This window comes from Hypanus sabinus, unplaced genomic scaffold (assembly GCF_030144855.1).
Source record: "Hypanus sabinus isolate sHypSab1 unplaced genomic scaffold, sHypSab1.hap1 scaffold_122, whole genome shotgun sequence".
NCBI classification, from domain to species: Eukaryota; Metazoa; Chordata; class Chondrichthyes; order Myliobatiformes; family Dasyatidae; genus Hypanus; species Hypanus sabinus.
Window position 1 is genome coordinate 796,501 of NW_026779281.1, and position 27,016 is coordinate 823,516.

Genomic DNA, 27,016 nt, shown 5'->3' on the forward strand with positions numbered 1-27,016 from the left:
TTATCCAGAAGATCTTTTCCAAGTTTGGGGATATTACAGATGGATTTTACTCAGGGACAGATGGAAGACGATAGGGAATACAGTTCACCAGCTTTTGCTGTGGGTGCGGTAAAAAGATGCAGATGGATGCAAGTTAGACAGCAGCAATACCTTTCGTGTCAATTTCTTCACAGACTTTGATAAGCACATGGATATTGATGATTGGGGAATTCCAGAGAAACAGCCTTTCGAAGATTTTGGGAATCTTCGATACTGGATAGAGGATCCCGACTGCAGAGACCAATGCAGTATTATCTATGAATCCGGATACAGAACAGCTATCTTGTGGAATGATATAAAAGAACCAGTCAGCATTGAAGAGCGTGCACGCTGGGCAGAAAAGCAACATTTCATTTATGTGTTTTTAAATAGGAGTGCTCCCCCCACGAGTGACGTCACAGGCTCACTCACGCGCTTGACGTCACACATGGGCTCCCCACGCCGGGATCTGCCCTCACGAGCGCGGTGTCTTACGTCACCCACGCGCTGTTGAGCTCCAGCATTATCGGTTTAACGGCTGAACTACTATTCCCGTGACCAGCCCTTCCCCCTCCGCCGACAGGAGATCCGCTATTGCCATTGGTGCGCAGGAATGTTAATCACTGGTTACACCCAATAGAGGAGAGGGACCAGTGCAGAGGGCGTTATCCCGGCTGAGTTCGTCTCCCGCTGTGAAGCCGAGCTCTCGTCAGAGCGGAACAAATCCCAAAGTAAATTTCCTGTTTCTTCATTTATTTCCATTTCCCTCCGAGGGAAGTTGGGGGCGTTTGTGAAGCATCTCCTCCGGCCAAGATGTGATGTATTGCTGAGAGGTAGGAAGAGACCACTCAACCCGTCGGTTTGATGCCGGTTCCCCGGGGAGGGAGAGGCAAGATTTTATTGAAAGGATGAAAATGGTCTGAGAGGGGGCGGACAGGATGCTTGTCCCGGTAGGGTCAGGAGGGGCTCATCTGTGGAAATGTATGAGCCCACGGGGTTGTCAAGAAGTGGGATTTACCACATTGGGGGCAAACACCGGCAGACTGTTGCCCTGCAAGCGGGGCCAATGGTCCGGGCAAAGTGACAATTATTTTTGCTTTATTGAGATTGTACCTGGAATATGGTGTAAAATCCCGCTCCCCATACTAACACGGGTTATACAGACCAAAGAACAAACTGCCAGAGGAACTCAATGGGTCGGGCAGCATCAGTTGAGGGAAATGGACCGTCAAAATTTCGAGCCGAGACCCTCCCTCTGGACTGAGAGTGGAGTGAAGTAGTCAGAAAAAAGAGGTGAGTGGTGGGGATGGGGCAAGAGTTGGGGAGTGAGAGGTGGATGCAGCTGAGGGGGAGGTGGGAAGGTGGAAATAGTGACAGGGGTGAGAGGTGACTGGTTGGGCAACACGGGGCTGCAGAAGATGGAAATTAATTCCATAGAGGATTAACAAAGAGGTTAGAGAGTATTTGTTATAGAGAGTGCAATGAAGATTCACCAGACTGATCCCTGGAGTGGTGAGGTCATCATTTGAAGAAAGATCAAATGTGATAACTCTTTCATTTGGAGAATCGAGGACTGAGAGGTGAACACATTGAAATGCACAACATCATTACCGGTTGAACCAGGGATCCCAGTCTCTGAAAAAGGGGGTGGGCTGTCCGGGACTGAGATGAGGGGAAACGTCTCCACTCCGAGCGTGGTGAATGTTTGTAAATCCACACCACAGAGGGCAATGAAGACTCAGTGATCGTCCTCACATAAAACAGAGGTCGGCAGATGTGTGGAGACCGAAGTGATCGAGGAAATGAGGATCATGCAAAAGCATGTGGATGAGATGGGAGAGCATCCGCCATCTTGCTGATGGTTAGAGGGGCTGAATGGCCACCTCCTGCTGTTTCAGTGTTCCTGTCCAGTGATCCCGGAGGAATATGAAGAGGAATGAGTGTTTATAATCATAGACTGATTTAAATGAAACCAGCACATTTCCTGTGTGGGTCTGATTTGTGTGTTTTGGGATGGGATGGGAATCGAAACTCTAACTCTGTGACCTGGGGTGGAGGGAAAAGGATTGGGGAAGATATGGAGGGAAAAACTAAATACGTATCTGTTGTAAATAGGGAAATAATTAAATAATATGGGAAATGCGGCGGTGGGTACGGCAGTGTGTGAAGGGCGAGGAACACTCACCGGATCACGTGGGACCCTCCAGCGTCATGTGATCCCGTTTCGCTCAGATCGGCAGCAACATCTGCGGGTTTGATTCCGAGGCCCCGCCCACCGCCTGTTGACGCAAAAAGCACATTGCGCATGCTCACAGTCCCGGGATCGGCAGTGTTGGTTTTTCGTTGTGTGTGGAAGCGGGTCGACAGAGGGATCGGGATCGGGAGGGGGTCCTCGCCCCCTTGGATGGGGAGCCGGAGACAGATTATTCTCTGCGGGTCAACACCAAAAATTTTCCTTCGGTGAGTATTGACGCCTGTCCCGAGCGGGGAGGTCTGACGTTGGGTCCTGAGTTAACTTTTCCGAAATCAAACAAAGAAAATCTGTAGATGCTGGAAATGCGAGCAACGCGCACAAAATGCTGGAGGGACTCAGCAGGCCGGGCAGAATCCAGGAAAAGAGTACAGTAAACATTAGCGGCCGAAACCCTCCGGCAGGACTGGAGAATAAAAGGTGGGAGTGGGGAAGAGAGAGAGAGAAACACAATGTGATCGGTGAAACCTGATGGGGGAGGGGATGAACTTTCCCGAACTGGCGGCCTCGCCTCGCTTCCTTCACAGAATCTGCCGGGGTCGGTCCGGGTTGTGAGACCTTCACACCGAACCGTCTGAGATGAGCCGCCGCTCAGCCCGTTGTTCTGGTCCTATTAGCAGGATGAAGTTAAACATGTTTCTATCTTGTTACTGACAGAGAATCGTATAATTTGTGTTCCGTGTGTTATCTGAATGTACTTGCCTGTGATGCTGCCACAAGTCAGTGTTTCTCTGTCCCTGTACCTTCCCGTACTTGTGCACTTGGCAATAAATTCAACAGGACCTGAGAAATCTCAGTGAGATTTGATTAGTGATGATCATCTTGGCAGCTCGGTACGTCGAATGTATGAGACAGTACACTGTTAAATGCAAAACCCTGAACAGTGTTGATGATCAGAGGGATCTTAGACTCCGTGCAACGCTCCCTGAAAGAGACTGCACAAATTGATCGGGTGGTTAAGAAGGCAAATGGCATGGTTGTCTTTATTAGTTGAAGCATTGAGTTCAAAAGTCGGGAAGTTGTGTTGCAGCTTTGTAAAACTGTTTAGACCACATCTGGAGTGTTTCATACAGTTCTGGTCGCCCCCATTCTCGGAAGGATGTCGGGGCTTTGGACAGGGCACAGAAGAGGTTTACCAGGACACTGCCTGGATTAGAGGGCATGAGCTATAACGAGAGGCTGGACAAACTTGTGTCCTTTTCTCCAGAGCGGCGCAGGCTGGGGTGAGACTGGATGGACGTTTGTATGAATTTCAGAGACGTCGATACAACAGTTAGACAATATCTTTTTTCCCAGGGTTGAATTTTCTAAGATAAGTGGGTGGGGGGGGGGTAGGTTAAAGGAGATGTGAGGGGCGAGTTTGTGTTCCCCACGGAGTCTGCTGGTTCGGTCGCTGGAATTTTCCCCCTGGGGAGACGCTCCGCTCTGATGACACAATAATCACCCTGCGCGCTCACAGCCCCCGGGTGGGCGGTGGTTTGTTTTCATCCCGTTCGATGTTGAAGCGGATCGGGAGAGGGAGCGAGTGGGGGGAGGGGTCCTTGCCCCCTCGGGCGGGGAGCCGGGGGAGAAATCAGTTTCCCATCGGTGGATATTGAGGCCCGTGTCGGGAGTCTGATGTTGGGCAGTGAGTCCCGGTAACTTCCCCTAACTGTCGGCCTCACTGAGTTATTTCTGAAATCGGTGTTTGTTACACGTAATTAGCAAATGGACTAGAATGCAGCACAAGGTCCGGTAAAGACAGTCACTACAGTTTTAGTTTCAATTTACCAAATGACCGCTGTGTTAATCTCTGTCAGAAGGAGGCTCAGCATTTAAAGTTGAGTGTGTAATTTCCTGTTTTGGTCATGTTTGGAGAGCCTCTTCCTCTGTTGCCGGGAATAGCCCACTTGACCTGCACGGAATGGTGGACGTTTGTTCGCTCTCTGGTCACGCTCCCTCAATGAGCACAGCGGCCTCGGGAGCAGATGTAACAGACTGACAGTGGGGTGGGGGGATGTTGTGAGCATTGACTGTATCGATTGTATTAACCCTGTGTTGGAACGAAGACAAAACTGATGAATGTGGGCATTACATTTGTGTAACTTTGTTCAGGCCGTCACGAACATCTTGTAATCAGTCAATAGTTGTGCATCATTTAAAGTATAAAGAGAATATGCTGGAACCGTTCAGCAGATCGGGCAGCATCTTGTACAGTCCCAGTTTTGATACTGGGTCTTCTAGTGTTTCTCTTTCCACACTTCCAATCTAATGTACAGAGTTTCCAGCACTTTCAATTTCATATTAAACGTATTTTATTCCTGTTGGCCTGATGTCCAGTTGTGCTGGGCAAGATCCCATTTAACAGTAAGATTCGTCAACTCCAGATATGCCACCAGATCTGAGTCCACTATGTGGACATTTGTATCTCACAGGAGGCTGTACAAACCCGTGTCCTTTTCTGGTGCAGAGGTCACTGACGCCGCCTCCCCCTTCCCAATCCGCACTCGCAGACCATGCTGGTGACAGATGTCCCAGACTCTGGGAGTTTGTAATAACCACAATGTTAACAGTAAGATTAGACTGTAATTAATGTGAATATCAATAAATATGCATAGGTAAATAAGAATATTAATATTTATAACAATATGATTAGTTAATAAATGTAATTAATATGAATATTATATTAATATTAATGCAATCTTGAAAGGACACGCGAACTGAGCTGTCTGTTCCGCTGGACCAGATCCTCCCTTTTTACCCGGGGTAGAAATGTCTATATCAAAATTCATGCATTTAAAGTGAGAGGGATAGTTTGAAAGGAGATGTAGGGGGAAGTGTTTTTTTCACACAGAGTGGCGGGTTGCTGGAATGTGCTGCTTGCGGTGATGGTAGCCCCAGATATATTGGAGACATTTCAGAGATGTTTAGATAGACACATGAATGTGAGGGAAAATTGTGTAGGCAGAAGGGATTAGTCTAGTTGGCAATTTGATTAATTAAATAGTTTGAGCACAACATTGTGGGCCAAATGGCATGTTCCTGTGCTGCACTGTTCTATGTTCTGTGTCTCTTGTCAAAAGGTTTCGGGGTTACAGAGGCAAAATAAGTGAGTGGGAACAACAGGTCAGCTGGAGGCCAATGTGGGAAATTTGAGATCACCCACTTCTGTAGGACAAACCGAAATCCTGAGTGTGATCGAATGGAGATGGACTGAGGTGCATTGGGTAGGGAGGGAGGCCCAAGGTACATTGTATTTATTGCAAGAGTTACTGGGTATAAGATTGAAAATGACCTTAACAGTTATTTGGGCTTTGTTGAGATTGTACCTGGAATATGGTGTAAAATCCCACACCCCATACTAACACGGGTTACACAGACCAAAGAACAAACTGCCGGAGGAACTCAGTGGGTGGGGCAGCATCTGTGGAGGGAAATGGACCATCAACATTTCGGGCCGAGACCCTCCCTCTGGACTAAGAGTGGACAGGAAATAGTCAGAGAAAAGAGGTGAGGGGTGGGGATGGGGCAAGAGCTGGGGAGTGAGAGGTGGATCCGTGTGAGGGGGGAGGTAGGAAGGTGGTGAGAGTGACAGTGGTGGGAGGTGAGTGGTTGGGGCTGCAGAAGATGGAAATTAATTCCATAGAGGGTTAACAAAAGAGGTCAGAGTATTTGTTGTAGAGAGTGCAATGCAGATTCACCTGACTGATCCCTGGTGTGGTGGGGTCATCATATGAGGAAAGATCAAATGCAATACCTCTTCCATTTGGAGAATCAAGGACTGAGAGGTGAACACATTGAAATGTACAACATCATTACCGGCTGAACCAGGGATCCCAGTCTCTGAAAAAGGGGGTGGACTGTCCGGGACTGAGATTAGGGGAAATGCCTCCACTCCGAGAGTGTTGAATGTCTGTAAATCCCCACCACAGAGGGAGGTGAAGTCTCAGTGATCGTCCTCACATAAAACAGGCCGGCAGATGTGTGGAGAGCGAGGGGATCGAGAAAATGAGGATCGGGCAGGAACATGTGGCTGAGATGGGAGAGCAGCTGCCATCTTGCTGACGGTTTGGTCAGGGAGGAGGGGCTTTTTCTCACCTGCTGTTTCAGTGTTCCTGTCCAGTGAGGCCAGAGGAATGTGAATAGAAATTAGAAACATCGAAAAACTACAGCAGAATACGGCCCTTCGACTCACAATAATGGGCTGAGCATCTCCTTACCTTAGAAATTACTCTGGGTTAACCATAGCCCTCTGTTCTTCTGTGCTCCATGTACCCCTCCAGGAGTCTCTTTAAAGACCCTATTGTATCCACCTCCACCGCCACCGCCGGCAGCCCATTCCACACACTCACCACTCTCTGTGTAAAAAAACTTACCCCTGACAACTCCTCTTCTAAGCAATTAAAACTATGTCCTCTTGTGCTAGCCATTTCAGCCATGGGAGAAAGTCTCTGTCTGTCCACACGATCAATGCCTCTCAACATGTTGTACACCTCTATCAGGTCACCTCATCCTCCGTCACTCCAAGCAGAGAAGGCTGAGTTCACTCATCCTATTTTTATAAGGCATGCTCCGCAATCCAGGCATCATCCTTGTAAATCTCCTCTGCACCCTCTCTAGAGTTTCCACATCCTTCCTGCAGTGAGGAGACTAGAACTGAGCAGAGTACTCCAAGTGGGGTCTGATCAGGGTCGTATATAGCTGCAATATTACCTCTCAGCTCCTAAATTCAATTCCAGAATTGATGAAGGCCAATGCACCGTATGCCTTCTTAACCACAGGGTCAACCTGCACAGCTGCTTTGAGCGTCCTGTGGACTTGGACCCCAAAATCCCTCTGATCCTCCATACTGCCAAGAGTCTTACCATTAATACTGTTTTCTACCATCATGTTTGACCTACCAAATGAACCACTTCACACATCTCCGGGTTGAACTCCATCTGCCACTTCTCAGCCCAGTTTTACATCCTATCACTGTCCCACTGTAAACTCTGACAGCCCTCCACACTACTCACAACATCACGAACCTTTGTGTCATCAACAAACTCACTAACCCATCACTCCACTTCCTCATCCAGATCATTTATAAAAATCACGAAGAGTAAGGGTCCCAGAATAGATTCCTGAGTCACACCACTGCTCACCGAATTAGTTCTTATAAACATAAAATGATTTAAATGAGACTTGCGCAGTTTCTGTTTGTGTCTGACTTCAGTGTCAGACCAGGATGGGAACTGAACCCAAAACCCTGTGACACAGGTGTAGTGGGATGGGATATGGAAGATGCAGAGGGAAAATTACAAATGTAGCTGTTGTAAATATGATATAGTGTTGTAGATGCGGCTGTGGGTCGGGCAGTGTGTGAGGGTCGAGGAGCAGAGTCACCGGGTCACATGGGAGACTCTCCACCTGTCACGTGACCCCATTTTGCCGCAGAGCTGCAGCATCTGCAGGTTCGTTTTTGAGCCCTGCCTTCAGCACTGATAATGCAATGTTCACACTGCGCATGCTGAGTCCTTGAAGAGTGGTATTTTCCGTTCGTTGTGGAAGTGGGTCAGCAGTGGGATCGGCATCGGGAGGGGTTCCTTCTCTGCGGAGCAACACCGACAATTTCCCTTCGGTGAGTATCGAAGCCGGTCCCAAGTGGGAGGTCTGACGTTGGGTAGTGAGTTAACTTTCCCAAACTCAAACAAGAGAAAATCTGCAGTTGCTGGAAATGCGAGCAACGTGTACAAAAGCCTGGAGGAACTCAGCAGGCCGGTCAGAATCTAGGAGAAGAGTACAGTCACATTAGCAGCCGAAACCCTTCGGCAGGACTGGAGTATAAAAGGTGGGGGTGGGGAGGGAGAGAGAAACACAGGGTGGTCGGTGAATCCTGAAGGGGGAGGGGATGAACTTTCCCGAACTGGCGGCCTCGCCTCACTTCCTTCACAGAATGTGCCGGGGTCACTCCGGGTTGTGAGACCTTCACACTGAACCGTCTGAGATGAGCCGCCGCCCAGCCCCCGTTGTTCTGGTCCTGTTAGCAGATGATGTAAATATGTTTCCATATTGCACAATCTGTGTTCCGTGTGTTATCTGAATGTACTTGCCTGTGATGCTGCCACAAGTCAGTGTTTCTCTGTCCCTGTACCTTCCCGTACTTGTGCACTTGGCAATAAATTCAACAGGACCTGAGAAATCTCAGTGAGATTTGATTCGTGATGATCATCTTGGCAGCTCGGTAGGTCGAATGTATGAGACAGTACACTGTTAAATGCAAAACCCTGAACAGTGTCGATGATCAGAGGGATACGCTTCACTGAACTCAGAGAAATTTCTTTAGCCAGTGTGGGTGAATTTGTGGAATTAGCAGAGGCAGCATTGGAGGCCAGGTTGGGGGTATTTAAGATGGAGGTTGATATGTTAATTGGATGTGGTGAGAAGGCCGGGGAGTGGGGCTGAAGAGGGAAAAAGGATCAGACATGATAGAATGCTGGAACAGACTCGATAAGCCAAATGGCCTAATTATGCTTGTATGTCAGTTCATTGTTGGGGAGAACCACCCATGGTCTGTTGATACATACTTAATGACTGTTGTGTCTTCTCCCCAATGGTGTGGGTGAGAAAGGAGTATGTCTCGGGTTGTGGGGATCTTTGATTTTACAGAGGGAGTGGGAAGTCCAGAAGGAGTTCATGTAGGGGAGACTGGTTTCTGTGATGAGCTGATCAGTGTCCGTAACTTTGCAGTTCCTTGCGGCCATGGGCAAAGCAGTCACCATACCAAGGCGTGGAGTATCCGGATGGGAAACTTTTTATGGTGCATTGATAAAATTTGGTGATTGGCAAAGCATATATGACAAAGTTCATACAGTTTGTTCTAGCATTGTCATTTTTGTTTCTTTTATACAGTGGTATTGTGGTGAGCATTTGGTCCATAATGACAGCCAAGGGCGCTGATTAATCTCAATAATGGTTTTATTATGATAAATGCAAAACAGACTGGGCACCGTGACCCGGAGAGTGAACCCAACCAGTCTCCAACTGATGGGGGAGGTGACCATCACACACCCCGATTACAGTCAGTCTGACCCACAAACAACACAAAACAGACTGGGCACCGTGACCCGGAGAGTGAACCCAACCAGTCTCCAACTGATGGGGGAGGTGACCATCACACACCCCGATTACAGTCAGTCTGACCCACAAACAACACAAAACAGACTGGGCACCGTGACCCGGAGAGTGAACCCAACCAGTCTCCAACTGATGGGGGAGGTGACCATCACACACCCCGATTACAGTCAGTCTGACCCACAAACAACACAAAACAGACTGGGCACCGTGACCCGGAGAGTGAACCCAACCAGTCTCCAACTGATGGGGGAGGTGACCATCACACACCCCGATTACAGTCAGACTGACCCACAAACAACACAAAACAGACTGGGCACCGTGACCCGGAGAGTGAAACCAACCAGTCTCCAACTGATGGGGGAGGTGACCATCACACACCCCGATTACAGTCAGACTGACCCACAATCAACACAAAACAGACTGGGCACCGTGACCCGGAGAGTGAACCCAACCAGTCTCCAACTGATGGGGGAGGTGACCATCACACACCCCGATTACAGTCAGACTGACCCACAAACAACACAAAACAGACTGGGCACTGTGACCCGGAGAGTGAACCCAACCAGTCTCCAACTGATGGGGGAGGTGACCATCACACACCCCGGTTCCAGTCAGTCTGACCCACAAACAACACAAAACAGACTGGGCACCGTGACCCGGAGAGTGAACCCAACCAGTCTCCAACTGATGGGGGAGGTGACCATCACACACCCCGATTACAGTCAGTCTGACCCACAAGCAACACAAAACAGACTGGGCACCGTGACCCGGAGAGTGAACCCAACCAGTCTCCAACTGAAGGGGGAGGTGACCATCACACACCCAGGTTACAGTCAGTCTGACCCACAAACAACACAAAACAGACTGGGCACCGTGACCCGGAGAGTGAACCCAACCAGTCTCCAACTGATGGGGGAGGTGACCATCACACACCCCGATTCCAGTCAGTCTGACCCACAAACAACACAAAACAGACTGGGCACCGTGACCCGGAGAGTGAACCCAACCAGTCTCCAACTGCTGGGGGAGGTGACCATCACACACCCCGATTACAGTCAGTCTGACCCACAAACAACACAAAACAGACTGGGCACCGTGACCCGGAGAGTGAACCCAACCAGTCTCCAACTGATGGGGGAGGTGACCATCACACACCCCGATTACAGTCAGTCTGACCCACAAGCAACACAAAACAGACTGGGCACCGTGACCCGGAGAGTGAACCCAACCAGTCTCCAACTGAAGGGGGAGGTGACCATCACACACCCAGGTTACAGTCAGTCTGACCCACAAACAACACAAAACAGACTGGGCACCGTGACCCGGAGAGTGAACCCAACCAGTCTCCAACTGATGGGGGAGGTGACCATCACACACCCCGATTCCAGTCAGTCTGACCCACAAACAACACAAAACAGACTGGGCACCGTGACCCGGAGAGTGAACCCAACCAGTCTCCAACTGCTGGGGGAGGTGACCATCACACACCCCGATTACAGTCAGTCTGACCCACAAACAACACAAAACAGACTGGGCACCGTGACCCGGAGAGTGAACCCAACCAGTCTCCAACTGATGGGGGAGGTGACCATCACACACCCCGATTACAGTCAGTCTGACCCACAAACAACACAAAACAGACTGGGCACCGTGACCCGGAGAGTGAACCCAACCAGTCTCCAACTGATGGGGGAGGTGACCATCACACACCCCGATTACAGTCAGTCTGACCCACAAACAACACAAAACAGACTGGGCACCGTGACCCGGAGAGTGAACCCAACCAGTCTCCAACTGATGGGGGAGGTGACCATCACACACCCCGATTACAGTCAGACTAACCCACAAACAACACAAAACAGACTGGGCACCGTGACCCGGAGAGTGAACCCAACCAGTCTCCAACTGATGGGGGAGGTGACCATCACACACCCCGATTACAGTCAGACTGACCCACAATCAACACAAAACAGACTGGGCACCGTGACCCGGAGAGTGAACCCAACCAGTCTCCAACTGATGGGGGAGGTGACCATCACACACCCCGATTACAGTCAGACTGACCCACAAACAACACAAAACAGACTGGGCACTGTGACCCGGAGAGTGAACCCAACCAGTCTCCAACTGATGGGGGAGGTGACCATCACACACCCCGGTTCCAGTCAGTCTGACCCACAAACAACACAAAACAGACTGGGCACCGTGACCCGGAGAGTGAACCCAACCAGTCTCCAACTGATGGGGGAGGTGACCATCACACACCCCGATTACAGTCAGTCTGACCCACAAGCAACACAAAACAGACTGGGCACCGTGACCCGGAGAGTGAACCCAACCAGTCTCCAACTGAAGGGGGAGGTGACCATCACACACCCAGGTTACAGTCAGTCTGACCCACAAACAACACAAAACAGACTGGGCACCGTGACCCGGAGAGTGAACCCAACCAGTCTCCAACTGATGGGGGAGGTGACCATCACACACCCCGATTCCAGTCAGTCTGACCCACAAACAACACAAAACAGACTGGGCACCGTGACCCGGAGAGTGAACCCAACCAGTCTCCAACTGATGGGGGAGGTGACCATCACACACCCCGATTACAGTCAGTCTGACCCACAAACAACACAAAACAGACTGGGCACCGTGACCCGGAGAGTGAACCCAACCAGTCTCCAACTGATGGGGGAGGTGACCATCACACACCCCGATTACAGTCAGTCTGACCCACAAACATCACGAAACAGACTGGGCACCGTGACCCGGAGAGTGAACCCAACCAGTCTCCAACTGATGGGGGAGGTGACCATCACACACCCCGATTACAGTCAGACTGATCCCCAAACAACACAAAACAGACTGGGCACTGTGACCCGGAGAGTGAACCCAACCAGTCTCCAACTGATGGGGGAGGTGACCATCACACACCCCGATTACAGTCAGTCTGACCCACAAACAACACAAAACAGACTGGGCACCATGACCCGGAGAGTGAACCCAACCAGTCTCCAACTGATGGGGGAGGTGACCATCACACACCCCGATTACAGTCAGTCTGACCCACAAACAACACAAAACAGACTGGGCACCGTGACCCGGAGAGTGAACCCAACCAGTCTCCAACTGATGGGGGAGGTGACCATCACACACCCCGATTACAGTCAGACTGACCCACAAACAACACAAAATAGACTTGGCACCGTGACCCGGAGAGTGAACCCAACCAGTCTCCAACTGATGGGGGAGGTGACCATCACACACCCAGGTTACAGTCAGTCTGATGCACAAACAACACAAAACAGACTCATTACCATAAAAAAGCATCATAAATACACAACACAGAATACAGTTCTGATAGAGAACAGATCCATGGCTCCTACACTCGGGCTCAGCTCTGATACAGGGTCTTCCACCTGAAATATTAACATGCTCTCTGTCTTGCTGAATCCTTCCAGTATTTAGTTTTAGTTATATTGATGATTTTTCCCAACAGGCTGTTTTGGGAGTATGGAATGTCGACATTGTGTTTAACAAGGTGTCATATAACTATCTGATAATACAAAGGTGGTATGCTCAAAGAAATCTTAACCGAGTTTTGCTGCTAATAATGGTCTCAAAGTCCTGCTGGAAGAACTATACTGGTTCAGGGCAAAATGTCATGATGCTATGTATGACATTGCATTGTTCAGGTTGTCAGAGTGTTTCTCTGTAGACTCAATTCATATAAAGCCATAGGTGTCAATGCCAGACAATGTTAAACCGAAAGGAGATGGTGAGAATCAGGTGTGACTGAGAAATCTGTATAATCCAGTGACGAGAGGAATAGAAGTTTCATCATCAGCAGAAATGATTCAGCCCACACTGCTGTAACACTTGTCCATTAATCACCACAGCGCCACCAGTGGTAGGAGGGCCAAATCAGCAGGTGCTTTCTGCTCAACCTGCCTTGCCCATTCCTTTGACACATCATTTCTGGTCCAGGACACAAGATTGGTTCCTAAAAGGGAATTGCGTGTAATATAGTGAGTAGATACCCTGCAGAATCCCGGCTCAGTGTACAATCCATGGATAGTGCAGAAATGGAAATTTTGTTACTGTGACTGGACCAGGCAATGTCACGGCTTCAGTGGACAGGCCCAATATTTTTTCAAGTGTTTGCCTCAGTTTAAAAACAAAACGGTGTTCTCCTTTAAACCCCAATGAATGTTTGACCCTCCTTTTTGTTTGTTACAGAGCAGCAAAAACTGATCACAGCTGTCCTCAAAATGGATCAAGGTGCGAGCAGTGAAGGAGTTCCAGTGATGTCAACATTGGGAAAGGACACGGGTATGTTGATGAGTTATTTTAATTTATAAATACTCTGCTCATTCTGTGTCTGGGTTTACTTCAATATCGACAATTCATAAAATATTGGTGAAAACTGAACAGAGAGATGAGAGTGAGTTAACATCTCGGGGGAAACACTGTCACACGTGGAAGGAGTCCAGTTACCGTCTGCTCCAGCTCCTCTAGCAGATTGTGATGCACATTAAAATAGCGAGTTACTGCAGATGCTGTAAGTTTTGGGCAACACAAAGACACGCAAAAGATTTGCAGAACTCAGCAAGTGAGGCAGCATCCATGGTGAGGAATAAACATTTGATGTTTTGGATCAGGACCACAAGGAATAGAATGTAGTGTGACAATATCTAGAATTTCTGTCGCCTCATTTCCAGTCCGATGAAGGGCCTTGGCCCGAAACGTTGATTGTTTATTCTTCTCCATAGATGCTGCCTGACCTGCTGAGTACCTCCAGCATTTTCTGAGAAATCCCAGAGATTTGCTGAGGAAGGGGTTGAACAGGCAGGCAGGCAGTTACCCAGAGCAATCCAGTGGTGATGCACAGTACCAGGAGAGTGATGGTAATGGGTTACTATATTCCCAGGAATAAGCAGAGTCCTTTGAAAACAGAGGTACATACCTGGAGACAAGAAAGAACAGCCTTCAACAGATGGAACAACCCAGCCTGAGCCTGTTCCAGACCGGGATCTGACGCCAATCTGCCTGCCTGCTGTCACGTGTGCGTTCCACACACCGGGATATGACATCACGTGTGCACTTCTTTATGCCACACTGTCGCTGAGACTGTTGAGCTTTACCAGCTAAGGGAACAATTACCTGAACCACCCACCCCACCCCACAGTCAACAGAGGAGTTGCACTCTTCCCATTGGTGCGAAGCGATGTCAGTCACTGGTTACACCCAATAGCAGAGATGGGCCAACCGAGAGGGCGTTACCGCCACTGAGCACATCTCACACTCCTGCTGCGAATGCTCAAAGTGGAACAAACCCCAAAATGTCCCACTTTTTGAATGATTTCCCTTTCCCTCCGAGGGAAGTTGGGGGTGTTTATAAAGCGTCTCATGGGGCCAGAGTCTGATGTATCGCTGAGAGAGAGGAGGAGACCGCTTGGCCCATTGTCTCAATGCCGGCTGCCTGGGGAGGTAGGGAAACCAGCAGGAGGAGGAGGGAGAGGGAATTAACTGTGAGGATAAATATGGTGTGAGGGAATCGACAGAAGAGGGTCTGAGAGGTTGTTTGTCCCAGTGGTGGATTAGGGAGGAGGACGGGGGAAGGAGCCCATTGACAGCGGGGCAGAGACATGAGGGACTCGTCTATGGAAACGTGACAGCCCAAGAAGGTGGCAAGAAGAGTTATTCACCACTTCAGTGGGCAAACTGTGGCAGACTGTATTCTCATATTGTTAGTGACACAGAGTTGTATAATTTGTGTTCCGTGTGTTATCTGAATGTACTTGCCTGTGATGCTGCCACAAGTCAGTGTTTCTCTGTCCCTGTACCTTCCCGTACTTGTGCACTTGGCAGCAAATTCAACAGGACCTGAGAAAGCTCAGTGAGATTTTAATGGTGATGATTATCTTGGCATCTCGGTAGTTAAAATGTAAAGAACATAGATCAAAGAAACCTAAAGCACATTACAGGCCCTTCAGCCCACAATGTTGTGCCGACCATGTAACCTATTCTAGACATTGACTAGAATTTCCTTGTAGCATAGACCTTTATTTTTATAAGCACCATGTACCAATCTGCGGGTCTCTTAAAAGACCTCATTGGAAGCATTAAAAGACCTCCTCTCTCTCAGCGATACATCAGACTCTGGCCCCATGAGACGCTTTATAAACACCCCCAACTTCCCTCGGAGGGAAAGGGAAATCATTCAAAAAGTGGGACAGTTTGGGGTTTGTTCCACTTTGACTGAGCATTCGCAGCAGGAGTGTGAGATGTGCTCAGTGGCGGTAACGCCCTCTCGGTTGGCCCATCTCTGCTATTGGGTGTAACCAGTGACTGACATCGCTACCCTCTACCACCATCGCTGTCAGTGCATTCCACACACACACTCCTCTCTGTGTGAAAAACGTAACCCTGACATCCCCCTTGTACCTACTTCCAGCACCTTAATACTATGCTGTCCCTTGTTAGGCATTTCAACCATGGGAAAAGCCTCTGGCTATCGACACAAGCAAAGCATCTCATCTTATACACCTCTGTCAGGTCACCTCTCATCCTGCATCCTTGTAAATCTCCTCTGTGCTCTCTCTATAGCATCCATAACGTTTGCTGTAGTGAGGCGACCAGAACTGAACACAGTGCTCCCAAGCAGAATCTGATCAATGTCTTAGAACAGATCACAATGGAACAATATTAGTCACCGTCATCCATGCAGAATACGAACCATCTGCAACGGACTTATGCCGTCTATTGTCAAGCTAATTCTGGATTCACAACGCAGTATCTCCTTGGATCCCATCCCTCATTATTTTCTGAATGAGCTTTCCATGGGGAACCTTAGCTAACCTCTTACTGAAATCCATATACAGTACTTCCACTGCTCTATCTTCATCAATGTGTTTTGTTACATCCTCAAAGAATTCAATCAGGTTCATAAGCCATGCTGACTATCCCGAAGCAGATTATGTCTCTCTAAATGGTCATAAACCCAGCTTCTCAGGATCTTCTCCAAAGCTTGCCACCACTGAGGTAAGACTCACTGGTCTATAATTTCCTGAGTTATCTCTACTCCATTTCTTGAACAAGTGAGCAACATTTGTAACCTTCCAATCCTCTGGTACTTCTCACACCTAACTGATGATGCTGTGGTGACCCACTTCCCATTCACTGACTCCACCGCCGATTCCTGCGCCTGAGCCCTGATTGCAACCTGGCTAGCACGCTTTGGGGTACCGGCCCACATTACCTCCGACAGAGGTGCCCAGTTTACCTCCAGCTTGTGGTCAGCGTTGGCCAGCCTGTTGGGAAAGGAACTGCCTACCACCCACAGTCGAACAGACTAGTGGAGCGTTTCCACAGTCATCTGAAGTCGGCTCTCATAACCCGCCTGAAAGGGCCTAACTGAGTGGACGAGCTTCCTTGGGTCCTGCTTGGAATCTGCACAGTGCCCAAACAGGATCTGCACACCTCATCGGCCAAGTTGGTGTACGGCGACCCCCTGGTCGTCCCAGGAGAGTTCATACCAGCCCCAAGGGGGCAAGAGGACGAACCCGCAGCAGTCCTGGACAGACTACGCGAGAGGCTCGGCAGCCTGGCCCCCGTACCGACTTCACAGCACGGACAGATCCCGACCTGCAGAACTGTAAGTTTGTATTTGAACAAAGGGGCGGACACCGGGCACCGCTACAGAAGCCGTACGAGGGGCCGTTCTAGCTGATTAAGAACAACGGTTCCATGTACGTTCTGGACAGTGGGGTGAAAGAGAAGGTTTTCACGGTGGACTGGCTCAAACCAGCCCATGTGGACTTGGCGCTGCCGGTCAAAGTTCAGGCACCGCGGCGTTGCGGCAGACTGCCGAAACAGAGACTGGTCCTGACTGTGGAATTTGGGGGATATATCGCCGGTTCTGGGTTGGGGGGTTATGTGGCGACTCACTATCTAGGCAGGCGAACCATCTCACAAATAGCCCGCGCGCGGGAAGAGACTTTTGTAATGAATCGCTGACGTCATATCCGCCCGGAGAGGGCGGGAACAGTACTGAGTAAAGCCAGTGCCGCGAAGTTTGAATAAACTGGTTTTGAGTGCAGCTTACTGACTGAGTGTCATTACTCCTAACTCTGCGTGCAGCACATCGCTACAATGCAAAGGTCATCTTCAGAGGCTCAGTACTCTCCTTACTCAATATCTACAGTAGCATGGAGTATATCTCGTTAAGTCCCTGTGACTTATCGAACTTAATACCTCTCAAAAGATCCAGCACATGCTCTTTCTTAAAGTCCATACACTCATGCGTTTCAGTCTGTGGCAAGTCATCCCCACAATTGCCAAAATCCTTTTCACTGTGAAAACTGAAGCAAAATACTCAGTATCTCAGAATATTTCAATGATCGGCAGGTTGAGAAGCATCTGTTGAGAATGTAGCGGTGAGATTTACCCAAGCTAATTTGCCATTGCCGGCGACTCCGCCCCCCCCCCCCCCCCCCCCGCAGATCTGTTATACTTGCATGACACACCCTCAGCTCTCATGCTGATTGTTACAAAAGTCGGTGATATGTATTGGGTCCTTTATTAGCAATCAGCAAACATACAAACGTGTGCCCATGAAACTGAACTGTACCCAAGTGTAAGTTTATCGTATTTGAGTGGATAATAACAAGATACATTGCATCCGTCTGTCCCCAGCTGTGTACTCCACTGAAGAAAGCACAAATGTGTAACTGATACCCCTTGCATTTACCACACTGTCACTGATGTGACTAGTTCCCATAAAAAGCATCATAAATGCACAACACAGAATACAATGGTGATAGAGAACAGATACATGGCTCCTACACTCATCTCAGCTCTGATACAGGGTCTTCCACCTGAAATATTAACATACTGTCTGTCTTGTTGATTAATTCCATTTTTTTGTTTTAGTTATATTGACGATTTTTCCCAACTGGCTGTTTTGGAGGTATTGAATGTCGACATTGTGTTTAATAAGGTGTCATATAGCTAACTATCTGATAATAGCCTGGTGATATGCTGACAGAAATCTTAACCAAGTTTTGATGCTAATATTGGACAAATTCCTGCCGGAAAAAACTATAGCGGTTCAGGGCAAGATGTCACGATGCTATGTGTGGCATTGCATTGTTCAGGATGTCAGAGTGTTTCTCTAAAGACTCAAATCATATAATGCCGTAGGTGTCAAGGCCAGGGACTGATAACCTGAAAGGAGACGGTGAGAATCAGGTGTGACTGAGAAATCTGTATAATCCAGTGACAAGAGGAATAGAAGTCTCATCATCAGCAGAAATGGTTCACTCCACACTGCGGTAACACTTGTCCATTACCCACCATAGCGCCACCAGTGGTAGGAGGACCAAAGCAGTGGGCGCTGACGGCTCAATCTGCCTCTGCATTCTGTAGACGCAACACTCCTGGTCCAGGGCACAAGATTGGTTCCTAAAAGGGAATTGCCTGCAATACAGAGAGTAGATACCCTGGAGAATCATGGTCCAGTGTACAATCCAGGGAGAGATCGGAAATGGACATTGTGTGACTGTGGGTGGATGGGTGCAGGTGGATCCGGCCATGTCAAGGCTTCAGTAGATCGGCCCAAGATGTTTGGAAGTGTTTGCCTCCGTTTAAAAACAATACAGTGTTCTCCTTTAATTAATGTCTGACCCTCTTGTTGTTGTTTTGTTTTGTAGTAGAACAGTAAAACTGATCACGCCTGTCCCCAAAATGGGTCAAGGTTCGAGCAGTGGAGGAGTTCAAGTGATATCAACATCGGGAAAGGACACAGGTATGTTGGCGAAATATTTAAATTTATAAATACTCTGATGATTCTGCGTCTGGGTTTAATGCAATATAGGCAATTCACAAAATACTTGTGAAAACTGAGCAGAGAGATGAGAGAGAGAGAGTTGACATCTCTGGGGAAAACACAGTCACACATGGAAGGAGGACAGTTACCGTCTGCTCCTGCTCCTCTGACAGATTGTGATGCACATTAAAATAGCGAATTACACCAGAAGACAAGACTTTCTCCGGATGATGTAAGTTTCAGGCAACAAAAAGACACACAAAATATCAGCAGAACTCAGCAGGATCCATGGAGAGGAATAAACAGTTGACATTTCAGATCAGGACCACAAGGAATAGAAAGTAATGTGACAATATCTAGAATTTCTGTCCCCTCATTTCCAGTCCGATGAAGGGCCTTGGCCCGAAACGTTGATTGTTTATTCTCCTCCATAGACGCAACCTGACCTGCTGAGTACCTGCAGCATTTTGTGAGATATTCCAGAGATTTGCTGAGGAAGGGGTTGACCAGGCAGGCAGACAGTATCCCAGAGCAAAGAGCAAAGTGGTGGTGATGGGCAGTACCAGGAGAGTGATGGTGATATTTACTGTATTCCCAGCAATACGCAGAGTCCTTTCCAAACAGAGAGGTATACTCCTGGGGACACGAAAGAGCAGACTTCAACAGATGGAACTGTGCCACCTCCTACACCCCCGGTGACCCCCACCCCCCAGCCCAAACCCGTTCTTCTCCCCCCCCCCCCCCCATATATATATTTCGGACTGTGTTTTGTGGTGATCTTTAGGTTCCAGAGAAAAAGTTACTACCAAGTATGGTGTATTAATTTCTTTAATGCTCCTAATTATTTTCCTTCACAGGTCTGAGCTCAGCAATCACCGAGCTCCTGACAAGCTGGAATGATTCCCAGCTGCTGCAGTTGACGGACTTCTATCGGGACAGGCTGGAGCAGGCGATGGAAGGAGGGGTGCACGGAGTGAGCCTGGCGTGAACGGCCGAGAATCAGTTCAGCGGAGAGGAACATCGGGTGAGTGGGAGGGAGAATGGGTTTGAATTTTCACACATCACAGGACCGATGGGTGTCGAGACTCTCACTCATTGGATAATAGAGCATAAAAACAAATCAGAAATAAATATATATAATTCTTAAAAATGTGAATCTCAAGCAATGATTGAAAAACTTGTAAATACCCATGCTGGCAGCTCAATGCTCAGAATGAGTGTAGGCAACAGTTCTATGATGTTGCAATAAATGAGCTTAAGTGGAAATACGACAGGAATTTTTACTTCGGGAAGACTGTACAGTGTGACGGCAGGATTCAGTGAGAACCGGGGCATTACGACCGGATACCACAGGAGCTCGAGTGTGTTTCGTTCTGGGTGGAGATCATTCCGTTACAATCTGTAACTGCAAACAGTGTCGACAAGGGAATACTGCATTTTGTAATGGTAATCACTGAATAAACCTCCACTGGAAAAGGCAAAGGAAAGGCATCAGGTGTCAGCCGGTAATCCGCTGTCATGTTGGACACTGGCGGACTGAGGAGATGAATCACATCATCTTTTCTGCAACATCTCTGAGGTTGCTTACTCTGTTATAAAAACCCTCCTGACTTCCAGACAGGATCAGCACCCGTCCGGGTGACTGCTCAGTATGATCCCGTTACAGAGCACATCATTTACTTCTCATTCCCTGTGTGAATCTGTCAGCCCCCAATACATTCACTGTTACTCTTCACAGAAAATCTCTGATCTCGCTGATAAGGGAGAGCGGGCGGACAGTTCTAAACTCCTCCTGAGCCTGGTGATGGAGAAAGGCTCCCGCGCCCGGAGGATGATGTGGGAAACCTTTGTGAAAATGCGGATTAGTGTCCCAAAGCTGGACAAAATACTGAAGGAAATACAGATATATGGTGAGATAATATCAGAGATTAATTCAAGTTTGGATTGAATACAGCACACTTTAAAATTTTACAAAAATGATTTCCTTAATTTGTTGATATTCAAACAGGTTGTGATCCTTCCCATCAAACAATTCCCAGTCAAATTTTACTAAAGGTTCCTAGTGCACAGAAAGGTAAGTGAACATGCATTAAACATTGAAGAGTATAACACAGGAATAAGCCATTAGGCAAATAATATTGTGCTGGAACAGCTATGAAATAAATCAAACAAAACTGAAGTCTAATCTCTCCTTCCTGCAGCATGTCCCCATGCCTCCATCTTCCTTACATCCATGTGCCTGTCCAAAACTCCCTTAAAAGCTTCTAGTACTTTGCTTCTGCCACCTTACCAGGTAGTACATTCCAGGCAGCCACAACTCTCTGATTAAAAAAAATAGCTATCCCTCACATCCCACTTCATTCTACACCTTCTCACCTTCCTCTCACCTTCTGTATATTCCCTCTGGTAATAGACATTTCAACCGCGGGAAACCGATTGTCTCTGTCCACTCTATCTATGCCTCTCGGAATCTTGTCGTCCTGTGTCCGAGCTCCTCTCAGCCTCCGATGAACCAGGGTAAATCTAATTTCATCCAGCCTCTCATGATAGCACATGCTCTCTAAACCAGGCAGCATCCTGGTAAACCTCTTCTGCTCCCTCTCTAAAGCCTCAACATTCCTCCTGTAGTGGAGCAATCAGAACGGTACACAATCACCCAGATGAGGCTGAAGCGAAGTTCATAAATTTGAAACTTGACCTCCGTTGCCACCAGCGGTTGTAATTTGCGTCAGGCGGTTCAGTTGTTGCGCCATGAGGATCTGACCAGGTAAATACTGGCACTGTGACAGAGAACACAGTGAGACACAGAGAAACGTGTTTGCTAGAGGGAGAGTTTTCACAGGACAGTTTGAGGAAAGAGGCAGAGAGCTGGCGAGTTTGGGGAAAGTGGTCACACCGCTCTGGGGCCTGCAACTACAGATCCCCACCGGAGTCTGAGTGGAGAAGGGGCGATCTGGAGATGGGGTGAAAAAAAACTTATATTTCCTCACAGCAAATAGTGAAAACATTCCCTTGCCAGCCACTGCCCCTCCTGAACAGCCTCATCCTGAACCATTTTCCAAACTCCCCCCGTTCCCGCAGATTATCTTTTCTCAGAGTTGGGTCCTGACACAGTGTGAGACTCCACACACCACTGACAGGTCTCCGACCCACTGTAAAACTCCAAATATACCCGACAGGGTCCTGACACTGTGAGACCCCACAACACCCTGAGAGGGTCCTGACACACCTTGATACACGACACACCCTCGACAGGTTCCTGACGCTCTGTCAGAACCCACACTCCCCTGGCAGGGTTGTGACACACTGAGAGAACCCACACACCCCTAACAGGGCCCCGACACACTGGGAGACAACACACACCCCTAACAGGGTGTTGACACATTATGAGACTCCACACACACTTGACAGGATCCTGACACACTGAGAGACCACACACACTTCTAACAGGATCCTGTCGAAGATTGAGACCCCACACATCCCCTGTTAGGGTCCTGACACACAGATAGAACATACACACTCCTGTTAGGGTCCTGACACACAGTGAGACCCCACACACCCCTGACAGGTTCCTGATGCACTGTGAAACCCCACATACCCCTGACAGGGTCCTGACACACTGTGAGACCCCACACACACCTTCAGGGCCTCTCACACAGTGGGCCCCCACACTCACTTAGTAGGGTCCACAGAAACTGTGGGACCCACACACGATTGGCAGGGTCCTGACACACTGTGAATCCTCACATACCCTGAGAGAGTCCTGACACACTGCAAGGTCCCACACACCCCTGACATGGTCCTGACACCCTTTGATACACTACACACCCTTGACAGGGTCCTGACTCACTGTGAGACCCCACACAACTGACAGGGTCCTGACACACTGTGAGACCCCACACACCCCTGACAGGGTCCTGACACACTGTGAGACCCCACACACCCCTGACAGGGTCCTGACACACTGTGAGACCCCACACACCCCTGACAGGGTCCTGACACACTGTGAGACCCCACTCACCCCTGACAGTGTCCTGACACACTGTGAGACCCCACACACCCCTGACAGGGTCCTGACACACTGTGAGACCCCACACACCCCTGACAGGGTCCTGACAGGCTGTGAGATTCCACATACCTCTGAAAGGTTCCGGACATACCGTGAAAACCCACACGCCCCGACAGAGCTCTGACACACGATGAAACTCCTGGCAGGAGCCTGAGACACTTTGAGTCCTCATACACATCTGGCAGTGTTCCGACACACTGGGAGACTCCGCACCCTCCGAAGATGATCCTGACAAACATTGAGACCCCACGATCCCTTAGCATGCTCCCGACATGCTGTGAGATTGCACACACCCTTGGCAGGTTCCCAACACACTGTGAGACACCACTGCCCCCTGAAAGAGTCCTAAGACAAAGTGAGACCCCAAACACCTTGTAAGGATCCGGACACGCTGTGATATTGCACACACCACTGCCAGGAACCTGACCCACTGTCCGACCCCAGAAAACCCTGACAAGGTGCTGACCCAATGTCCAACCCCAGAAACCTGGCAGGGTCCTGACACATTGTGAGACCGCACACAAACCCGGCAGTGTCCGGACACACTCTGAGACCCTGCGGGCCCCTGGCAGGTTCCCGACAGACTATGAGATGCCACACACACATACAGGGTCCTAACACACTGAGAGACACCACACACTCCAAAGGGGATAATGACAAACATTGAGATCCAACATACTCCTGATATTGTCCTGACACACTGTGAGACCACATTCCTCCCCCCTGCCCCCCCCCCCGACAGGGCGTTGACATATTGTGAGAGGCCAGACACCCCAGACAGGGTCCTGTCACACTGCGAGACCCCACACACCCCTGACATGGTCCTGACACCCTTTGATACACTACACACCCTTGACAGGGTCCTGACATACTGTGAGACACCACACACCCCTGACAGGGTCCTGACACACTGTGAGACCCCACACACCCCTGACAGTGCACGTGCTGATGCGCAAAGTTACTTCTTTGAATCAGTGACGGTGGGAGTGGAGGGGGAGCTGTGATTCTCCGACCTGTTCCTTTGACAGAATGCCCACTGCCCGCTTCTCTATCTCCATACGCCACATCAACACTGGGGATGAAAAGTTTCTTCCTCAGGGAAAAATGACAGCTGTGACAGTAGTGGGAGATTCTCCAGTACGGGACAGTCAGGGGTCAGTAAACTACCAGGGAAATACTCACCTTCACAGCACAGTTAATGTGGAAATGAGAAGACTTGGTGTTTATCTGGACCAGGCCTCTCTGTCCGGTCAGTGGTCTGGTAAATGAAATTACTTTACTGTACGAACATCCATTGGTGAGTCCAATCAATACAATAGATCTGAGCTAACTCCTGTCTGCTTAAATACTGAATTCAGCGTTGAGACATCTAACAGTTTGTCCACTGTTTGTTCCCATGGAAGATGTTCAACAGAAACACAAGGAGACTCTGCGGGCACAAACTGAAACACTGAGAGTGAGCACGATCCTGATGAGGGAGAAGGTGAAGGTTTTCCAGCTGGTTGACCGATACGCTGAGCTCACGGTCATTTCTACTGTTCGAGATCGGACACTGGTGGAACATGAGTTACTGGCAAGAGGCAGAGACCACGAGGAGTGGAGAGAGAAACATCTCCGCAGAGAGCTGGAGAAAATCCGAATGGATCAGCTGTTCCAGAGCAGCTTTTCGCGAAGTAAATCCGAATCTGGGAGTTCGGCAGCAGTGGCCGGAGTCCCGGGGATCGGGAAAACAACAATGGTACAAAAGATTGTTTATGACTGGGCCATGGGGAAAATGTACCAACAATTCCAGTTTGTCTTCAGTTTCAAATTCCGGGAATTAAATTTCATTAACTGCAGACTAAACCTGAGGGAACTGATTCTAGATCAGTATCCTTACTTTGGGAATACCCTGAGAGAAGTCTGGAAGAACCCAAAGGGATTGCTGTTTATATTCGATGGTTTGGATGAATTCAATGACAAAATTGATTTTTCTGACAGTCAGAGAGACACAGAACCTCAGTACACATGCACAGATCCTGAATTCAAGTGCAAGGTGTCTGACATTGTGTACAGTTTAATCCAGCACAAGCTGCTCCCGGGGTGTTCAGTGCTGGTGACCACACGTCCCACTGCATTACATTTATTGGAAAAGGCTAAGATCAGTGTCTGGGCTGAAATCCTGGGATTTTCTGGTGAGGAACGGAAGAAATATTTCATCAGACATTTTGAAGATCAGACGGTGGCGGCAGCTGTTTTCAAACACGTGAAGGAGAACGAGATCCTGTACACCATGAGCTACAACCCCTCCTACTGCTGGATCCTCGCTCTGGCACTGGGCCCCTTCTTCACACAAAGAGTCAGGGACCCACAGCAAGTTCCCAAGACCATCACCCAACTGTACTCCTACTATATTTACAACATCCTAAAAAACCATGGCCGTGAGATTGAGAACCCCCGTGATGTGTTTCTCAGGGTTGGTCAGATGGCCTTCAGAGGAGTGTCCGAGAGGAAGATTGTGTTTACAGATGGAGATTTGATGAAGTACAATCTGCAGCCTTCCCAGTTCCTGTCCGGGTTCCTGATGGAGCTTTTGGAGAGAGAGGATTCTGCCCGGAGTGTGGTCTACACATTCCCACACCTCACCATCCAAGAGTTTGTAGCTGCAGTCGCACAATTCCTGACGATACATCCCGAAGAAATCCTGAAATTCCTCACTGATCTCCACAACACGACAGATGGGCAATTTGAGGTTTTTCTCCGTTTTGTTGCTGGGCTTTCCAACCCAATGACAGCTCGGGGCCTGGAAGAGTTTCTGGGTCCATTCCCTCATCAAACAACCTGCCGGGTGATTGACTGGGTGATGGAGGAGGTTAAACGCCAGAGTGGAAACACAAAGAATGAAGCTGGTAAAAGGATCCTCCTGATCACATTGCACTACCTGTTTGAGTCTCAGAATCGTGGACTGGCTCAGGCCGCACTAGGATCTATGGAAACACTGCCACTCAGTGGAATGATGCTGACCCCGACTGACTGTGCGGTCCTGTCTCATGCCATCGGACTCTGTGATACAATGAAATACCTCAACCTGGAGAAATGCCATATTCAGTGTGAAGGAATACAGCGGCTGGGATCTGGGCTGCACAAGTGCCAGAAGTTGATGTAACTTGATTTATCTCTCACTCTGAACTGTGAACCTGCCTCATTGTGTTGTTTCAATGTAAAGGAATTTTGGTAAATTTGTAGTAAATCAGATTGTGAAGAGTTGTGACAAATGCCCAGTGGATTGGTCTGTAATTCCCCAAGGACGGGAGGGTTCTGTGGATTCTTGTGAAGGGATGTTGGAGACTTCATCAGATCAGTGAACAACGGCCATTGGTTTAATGGTAGTAAATCACAGGAATGGCCGTGTTTCTCGCTGCCTGTGACACGTCCATTGACAATGTTCCTTCTCACTGTGACTGACACCCAGACCGACACTGACTGCAGAAGCTGGGTCAGAGGTTCACACCATCTTCCCTGTGAGGGACAAGAGACCGTCAGCAGACTGTCCCAGTGAGAAGGAATGAAATGCCATTGTGAATTTCTCCTCCCCTGCCTCTCCCCGTGTGTGACTATCACCATCAGTCCACCTGTGTGACTGTGCTCAGCTTCAGATACCCAGACCCCATGGGTGCAACTCCTCTCCTGATTGTGGGCCTCAGTTCAGACCCACCCCTCCCGTACAATCTATTTCTGGATCATCTCATCTTGTGGGGTTATCTTTTCTCATCGGTAT

At 48.9% G+C, this 27,016-nt stretch overlaps 1 protein-coding gene and 1 long non-coding RNA gene across 2 annotated transcripts in view; both read left to right on the forward strand.

Annotated features, from left to right (window-relative positions):
* The window catches only part of LOC132386579 (NACHT, LRR and PYD domains-containing protein 3-like), a 203,367-nt gene extending 176,934 nt beyond the window's left edge, over positions 1 to 26,433 (forward strand). The window contains exon 16 of the mRNA XM_059958870.1: positions 24,663 to 26,433. Within this exon, the coding sequence (XP_059814853.1) occupies positions 24,663 to 26,404 (1,742 nt within the window). The 3' untranslated portion in view covers positions 26,405 to 26,433. The remainder of the gene's footprint in view (positions 1 to 24,662) is intronic.
* Positions 1,861 to 21,245, forward strand: LOC132386596 (uncharacterized). Its single transcript, XR_009509600.1, has 6 exons — positions 1,861 to 2,478; positions 13,601 to 13,693; positions 19,075 to 19,169; positions 20,048 to 20,214; positions 20,929 to 21,100; positions 21,199 to 21,245. It is a non-coding gene; the product is annotated as an uncharacterized LOC132386596 (long non-coding RNA).
* Positions 26,434 to 27,016: the final 583 nt, after the last annotated feature.